This window comes from Pteropus alecto, unplaced genomic scaffold, assembly GCF_000325575.1.
Source record: "Pteropus alecto unplaced genomic scaffold, ASM32557v1 scaffold102, whole genome shotgun sequence".
NCBI lineage: Eukaryota > Metazoa > Chordata > Mammalia > Chiroptera > Pteropodidae > Pteropus > Pteropus alecto.
The window spans coordinates 1,736,250-1,743,295 of NW_006432224.1; the positions used below are offsets into that span (position 1 = coordinate 1,736,250).

At 66.1% G+C, this 7,046-nt stretch overlaps 1 protein-coding gene across 1 annotated transcript; it reads right to left on the bottom strand.

Moving 5' to 3' along the window:
* FAN1 (FANCD2 and FANCI associated nuclease 1) lies at positions 1 to 6,171 on the bottom strand. The gene is made up of 8 exons (XM_025043521.1): positions 6,010 to 6,171; positions 5,397 to 5,459; positions 4,983 to 5,147; positions 4,430 to 4,577; positions 3,427 to 3,530; positions 2,732 to 2,926; positions 1,843 to 1,971; positions 1 to 252 (listed from the first exon to the last, which is right to left on the bottom strand). Exons 1-8 carry the CDS (start codon positions 6,169 to 6,171, stop codon positions 115 to 117), a joined length of 1,104 nt encoding a protein of 367 aa, XP_024899289.1. The 3' UTR covers positions 1 to 114.
* Between the last annotated feature and the right edge of the window lie 875 nt (positions 6,172 to 7,046).

The following is a 7,046-nucleotide window of genomic DNA, read 5'->3' on the forward strand; positions in this document are numbered from 1 at the left end:
CCGAGTTTACTGTCCGCTTTATTAGTGACGATAACAAAGTCCAAACTAAATAAAACGTAATCGATGCTTTGAGAACCTCAGACGCGCGTCTGACGAGAGGTCCCCAGCGCCGGCCTAGGCCACGCTTTTGCTCTTGGCGCCAACCGCAGCCACGTGGCAGACTTCCACGTCCGCCCCCAGCTTCTGCAGCTCGTGCAGCCAGGTCATCTGCTTGTGTGACAGCCGGTCACTGGGGCCCTTCACTTCCACCAGCTGGAAGAGAGGTTTCGGGAACCGCCAGTCAGACAAGCGACGGTAGCGGTCACCGTACCGCTGTGGCACTAGACTCACACACGCAAAGCAGATACACGTGAAACTTAGAGAAGACGTCCCCTCCCGTAGGAACGAGACAGATCTTCACGGAGAGCTGAGCGATGGGAACGCGGCTCCGGAGCGCGCCGCGGGGGATCAGACCCTTCCGTCACCCTGCAGCCCAACCCAGCTCCTTGCCGGCTCCCGGTAGCCACTCCAGCATCCCCATGTCCTGTCGGTGCCTGAGACAGGCCACTTCCTCCCAGCCCCAGGGCCTTCCGCCTGCTGTCTCTCTGGGACTCCACGTCCCTCAGCGGGAAGGCCCAGCACGGCCTTCATGACCGTGAGATGACGTTTCACCGCGGTGGCCGCTGTGAAGCAGGGGCTGTGGGGCGTGCACTGCCTGTTACTGAATTCGAGGTGGTGACGTGAGCAGGCCAAGGGGAGCGTGGGCAAAGGCCAGCGAGCGGAGCAGTCTAGCAGGTTTAGCGTTCCCACGGGATGAGGAAAGAAAAATGGGGAACCATGGCCCCAGATGCCCGAATTTGACGGCGCTATAAACCCAGGGGCCCAAGAAGCCCAGAGAACCCCAGGCACAGAGAACACGCTGAGAGGTGCCATCACAAGCAGGGGTGGCGGGGGCATCTCAAAGGCAGCCAGAACTTGTAAGCCGGAGGGAAAAAGGACACGTTCTCACGGGATACAACGCGACTGAGACGCAGAGTCACGCCGGGGCTCAGTAACCGTCATCGGCAGCGCGGCACTTGGAACGGGCAAGGGCAGGAGCAGATGCGGGCGCGTGTGCGGGGCGTGTGCATGAGCGTGTGTGTGTGCGGGGCGTGTGCGGAGCATGTGTGGGGAGTGTGTGTGTGGAGAGTGTGCGGGGCATGGCAAGCGTGTGGGGGGGTGTGTGGGCACGTGTTCGGGTGCGTGCGCGCAAGTGTGTGTGTGGGGCATGGTGAGCGTGTGTGTGGGGCATGGCAAACACGTGTGCAGGGTGTGTGGGGCATGTGTGGGTATGTGCGGGCATGTGTGCTGGGTGCTTGGGGTGTTGCGGGCACGTGTGCGGGGCGTGTGCAGCGTGTGTGCAGGGTATAGCGAGCGCGTTTGCAGGGTGCGTGTGTGGGGCATGCCGAGGGCGGGTATGGGGTGTGTGCAGTGTGTGTGCGGGGCATGGCAAGCGCATGTGCAAGGTGTGTGTGCAGGGGCGTGTGCAGTGCATGTGCAGGGCATGGCAAGTGTGTGTGCGGGCATGTATGCAGGGTGCATGTGCGGGGAGTGCAGGGTGTGTGCGGGGCATGGCAAGCACGTGTGGAGTGCATGTGTGGGGCATGTGCGGATCGTGGCAAGCACGTATGCAGGGCGTGTGCGGGGCGTGCGCGGGTCACGGCAAGCACGCGTGCGGGGCATGTGCGGCATGTGTGGGGTGCATATGTGGGGCGTGTGCGGGGCGTGCTGAACACCAACGACCAGGCGAGAGGCCCTGGCTGTGGCCCCTGGTGGCGTGGCTAAGCGAGTCGCAAACGGGACTTCCCACTCTGCTCGACTGACCTTGAAGCGGCGGTCCCGGGAGCTCCACACGACCAGGTCCGGGAGGCCCCCCCGGCAGTGGCGGAAGTCTGTGGCCAGACGCCGGCACACGCCGCTGAGGACGCGGCCCCCCAGGCAGGAGACGAGGTCCTGCACACAGAACACGCGGTGACTAGCCAGCCCCCCGTGACAGGCCCTGAGCTGTCCCCCAGGTCCACAGCAGGGAGAGCGGAGTGGCCCCGGCAGAAGGGAGCCCAGGACGCCTGGCACCAGGGCCCCAGTGGCTACAGCACGTCTGCCCGGCCGGGAGAATCCTGGGAGCCGCCGAAGAAGCGGGAATTAGGAAGAAGCCCTCAGGAACGTGACGGCGATGGCTCACAGAGGCCAGCAGCCACAGGGACAGGGACGGCCTCCGCCCCGTGGGGGCCACAGCTCAGGCAAAGGAGAGCTGTCAGCCGAGGGGGAGAAGGCACAGCTGGGGCTTGTCGTGTGCCCTGACGTGTGCCCACCCATAACTGGCATCTGGGCTGGGGTATCAAATGCACATGCACACGAGCAGACAGGCACATACACGCATGCGCACACACAAGCACGCACGTACATGCCTGCACACATACATGCTTGTGCACACGTCCCACACGCATGCAAACGTGCACGTGCATGTGCACATGTGTGGATGTGTGCACACACATACGTGTGTGAGCGCAGGTACACATGTGCACGCAGATGCACATGCACGTACAACTGCCCGTGCGATACATGTGTGCAGTGCGCACACACATGCCCGTATGCAATCCCGTGCGATACATGTGTACAGTGCACACACGTGCAGTGCACACACACGTGCAGTGCGCACACACATGCCCGCACGTGCGCACACACAGACAGGTGTGTCGGGCGCTGTTTTCACCTGCGCCTGCTGCAGAGATGCGAAGCGGTCCCAGCTGACGATGGAAGCCGCTCGGCCGTGCTGGGCCTGCCACGTGGCGGCCACCCAGGCCCGCAGGCTCTCGGCCGGGGCGTGGTGGATCAGCTGCAGCCGGGCCTCGATGGCCGGCCGCCTGCTGGCGAAGAAGCTGTCCGTGCAGAGGTCCAGCGGGAGCGCCTGCGGGCGGGGCGACACCTCAGACTCACCTGGCGGGAACCGACTCACCGACGCCACGCGACGCCCAGGAAATGCGGAAACCGGCCGAGCCCACGGAGCTGGCACAGTCTTTTCCTCAAAAGATACGTCAAAAGCGTCTCAGGAATCTGGGCACGCTGGCTCTTCGGCGTAACCGTGCGGGAGAAGGGCTTTCGGGAGGGTCGGGGGCACCATCGGTGGGCATGGGGACAGCATGGCTGTGAGCGCCCGGCCCCGGGCCTGGCCAGGCCTCAGTGGGCTGCGGCAGGAGCCACACCGACGTCTCGGAGCGCGGGCAGCGAGTCAGCAGCACACGCAGCCCCTAAACGCCACGAATCAGACTCGTGAACAGAAAGACCCTCTCACGGGAACCAGCCCGGTGACCGGAGCCTGCGGCGGCTTCTGGCGGCCGTGGGGCCCGAAGCCCGGCAGCGTCCGCTCACCTCGGCGCGTGCGCCCGGGGCGCGGCCCGGGCTGGGTACCTGGTAGGCGTTCCTGAAGGCGTCGGGCACCCCGTCCATGAAGATGACGTCCCACAGGAGGAGGCCGTACAGCGTGGTGAAGGTGGACCCTTCCCCGTGGATGCCTACGGCAGGGCACGCGACAGAGGGGCTCAGTGCCCGGCAGTCCGCCCCGCCGTGCGAAATAACGCGGATTCAGACGCACACGCCGTCCTCATGCCGTTCCCGGCCCACTCCGTACGTGACATTATACACAGAAGCCTGTTTACGGGCAAAAATCCCACAGCGCCTCGCCACGTGCCCAAGCCTCAGTCTGAGGGGGGCTGAGGGCTCGGCCTGCCTCCGGGGGTCTTGTGCGTTGCGCCCCCTGCCAGGAACGTAGGCGGCCACGGGGACACCCCTGTCCCCACTTCACAGCCTGGGCCACAGGAGGTGCTGGCCAGCAGGACACCCCTGACAGGCTGGGAGGCGTCCGTCCAGCCGGCCTGAGAGCTCCCTGTCTGGTCACACCGCAGCACGGGATGACAGGCCAGGCGGCCACGCGTGTGTCCCATGCGACAGTGCTCTGGGGACATGGCCCATGGGGAGTGGCGCGGCCGCTCTGTCCTGCCCGGCTCGGGCTGTGCTGTGCTCCCTCCTTCCCCGGGTCCCAGCTCCTCGTGCCTCCCTGCAGCCTCCCTCCGTGACCCCAAAGGACGGCAGACGGACAACGGACTCACGCAGGCCCTCGGCTCCCGGCTCCAGCCCCTCTGATGGGTCTGTTACCAGGTGGCACCTGTCAGTCCCCCGTTCTCCCTCGTCCCCAGCCGGACAAGCCGGCCTCACTTGCCTAACGTCCCACCGAGCCGTCCCCTCACATTAAGTGCCAGACACTGGCCGAGTGGTGGGCCTTTCACGACCACAGCGAAATTCTTCCCCAAGCCCTTCCCGGCCAGCGGCACCTCCCATGGGGGACAGGACGGCCGGATGTCAGCTCACGGCCGCCACAGTGATGGGACCGGGAGAAACGCCGCGCGTCGGGTACCTCGGTCGAAGCCACTGCGTCGGTAATGGTCCAGGGCCAGCTCTTCCACGGAGCACAGGGCGGTGGCCGGGGCGGGCCCCCCGGCCTCCATCACAAACACGGACTTGCCCATCCCGTGCTGCGGGCACAGCCGGCCCGAGATGGTCACCTGAGATGGCAGGACGACACCCGTCAGCCTCGCTTCAGCGACAGGCGTGCGAACCCGACTCTGGCGTCCGAGGACACCCTGCCCTGCACGCCCCCAATGCTCAGCACAGCGCCCGGCCTGGGACCGGCACCGGGCTCCGGCGAGGTTCTGGACAGTCACTGCCTCGGCCCCCGGGGCGCATGTGGACCCCAGAGCTGTCCCCAGGTGTCCTGACCACGCGGGAGGAACGGGCGCGGGCTGTGAGCTTCCGACTCGGAGTTTTACAGAAAGCCAGCCGGCCGGCCGGCGGCGACAGCGACGTCCACGGTCCCACGCGAGCGTCAGCATCTTCCGAGTCGCAGAGGGAACCGTTCCGAGGCTGCTCCCAGCGGGCGAGGCCCGAGGGCGCCCAGGACACGGACTCACGTGCTTCACGTCGTCCACGGTCACTTCCGGCAGCTGGCGGAAGAGGTGCCTGACCCTGTGACAGCTCGGGGACTCTCTCAGGCGCACGGCCCTCTGGTACAGCGACAGGCGGTGTCCGGTCCGTACGTCCGGGTCCGCCAGCCCTTCCGCGATGCACCTCACGGCCTAGCAGAGAGCAGGGGCCACGTCAGGGCCCAGGAAGACCCTGGGGGCCCCCCGAGTCCGTGGGGCAGGACACCCCGCCACCAACTCTCCAGACCGCCGGATAGGAATGCGCGGAGCGGCGCTTCCAGGATGACGAGTGGCCCTTGGATGGCACCGATGCAGACGGACCCTGAACCGGAGCAGAACCGTCTGGAACACCGGCGGCCCATCACCTGACGGGTGAGTGCCGCTGCCAGGACCTGCTCGTACCTGCTCGGGGCGCTTCAGGTGCTGGTGGAGGACTCCCCATTCCGTGTGCAGACGAAATCTCCGCTGCCACAGAGACGGGGAAAGTCAGGGACAACCCTGCGTCCTGGGCCGGAGGAGGCCGGAGAGAGAGACCGGGCTCCGCGCAGCACCTGGGGACATTCGAAAGGAGACGAGTCCCCCAGCCCCGGGCACGGAGCGAGCGTCTCCAGTGCAGGGCCAGGCCCGTGACCGCCTCGGGGCTGCCAAGTGGGTCCCACGAGGGCAGGAACCCCAGGGCTGGTCCAGACTCGCCCTGATGGGGAGAAGCTTAGGCCGGAAAGAGAAAATGAATATTCCTAAGAATATTCGGAGGTGGACAGATAAACACACCGAAAGCCACAACGGGACACCGCTTCACACCTCCCCACCCGGGCGACCGCGACCAGGTAGAGGGAAAAGAGGAAGGGTCAGCTGGGGTGCGGGGGGCGCTGGTGACGCAGGGCGGAGGCCAGAGGATTCAACTGTGACCCCGGCCACGTTCAGGGATGGCTGTGGTGACGAGCCCGCAGCCAGGCCCAGAGGGCGCCTTCAGAGCAGAGGGAGGCGTCCGCTGGACTCACGCCCCGTGCCCCACACCTGTGCAGCGGAGCCGGGGACCAGGGGTCAGTCCCTCGGTGGCTAAAACCACGGGGAACCTGAGCTCCGAAGGCCGGGAGCGGGCAGCGGGCCCCTCGCTCTGCAAATTCATCCCTTGCCGCGCCCCACACTCCCCCTTCCTCACGGTCTCGGCCCCCATCGAAGGAAGTGGGGACCCCAGGACGGCAGACGCGGAATTCCCCGGCGCTCGGGGCCCCCTCGGTGCCTCTCTCTGCGGCCACTGTCTTTCCTCCGCCTCCGAGAGGAGGCCCCGCTCCGTCTGTGGGGCGTCACCTTCTTCTACGCGACCCTGCCGTGGACTCCGCTTTGGCGTGTGTGCCGAATGCCTTCCACTCGCTCCACGGGGCGCGGGCCCCGTCCCCGGGGGCAGCTGGCCCTGCCCTGCATCGGTGGCGGGAGGTAAAGTGACTCCAGTGCTGTGGAAGCAGGGGGGCAGGTCCCCAGGAGCTGAGCAAGGATCTCATCGGGCTGCAGCCCGCCCCGGGCGTGACCCCCAGGCTACACCTAAGGGGCCTAAAGGCGAGCTGATTTACGCCGTGTGTATTTTACTGCTATGGAGAAATAATAAATTTAAAAAACCCCTAAAAACCTGGAAATCGGTGACGGAGGAGGCCGCTGGGGGCGTGGCAGAGGAGGGGACAGCGTGGGACACAGGCTGGGGGACGCGGCCGCTGCTATCCCTGGAGAGGTGGGAGCCGCCCAAGCCGAGGTAACAAAGGAATGGCAGTTACGAGCGTGGCCGGCAAGATCTTGGGACGAGGCCGAAAGGAAGCACGATTTTCCATCAAGCTCTAAACGACGCTCGGAGGCCCATCCTCTTCTAGGAGCCGGCGCTGCTGCCAGCAGACCTGGGGCGACGGGGGCGGTCAGGTCCCGGGACCTGTCACTCCGGTGCAAGGACGAAGCAACCTGCCCGGGCCTCCTCCACCCTCCGTCCGGGCCGCAGCCGCTTTTTCTTGCTATTTGGGCTGAAAAAGCCGGAGGGGCCGGGAAGCGCCCCCCCCCGCACCCCGC

Coding starts and splice junctions, on each gene's coding strand:
- FAN1 (XM_025043521.1), bottom strand. CDS start 6,171: ATGGGGGCCGAGACCGTGAGGAAGGGGGAGTGTGGGGCGCGGCAAGGG. Junction 2,927..3,426: donor CCTTCAGGAACGCCTACCAG/GTACCCAGCCCG, acceptor CCCCGCCCGCAG/GCGCTCCCGCTGGACCTCTG. Junction 253..1,842: donor CCCGGGACCGCCGCTTCAAG/GTCAGTCGAGCA, acceptor CCTCTCTTCCAG/CTGGTGGAAGTGAAGGGCCC.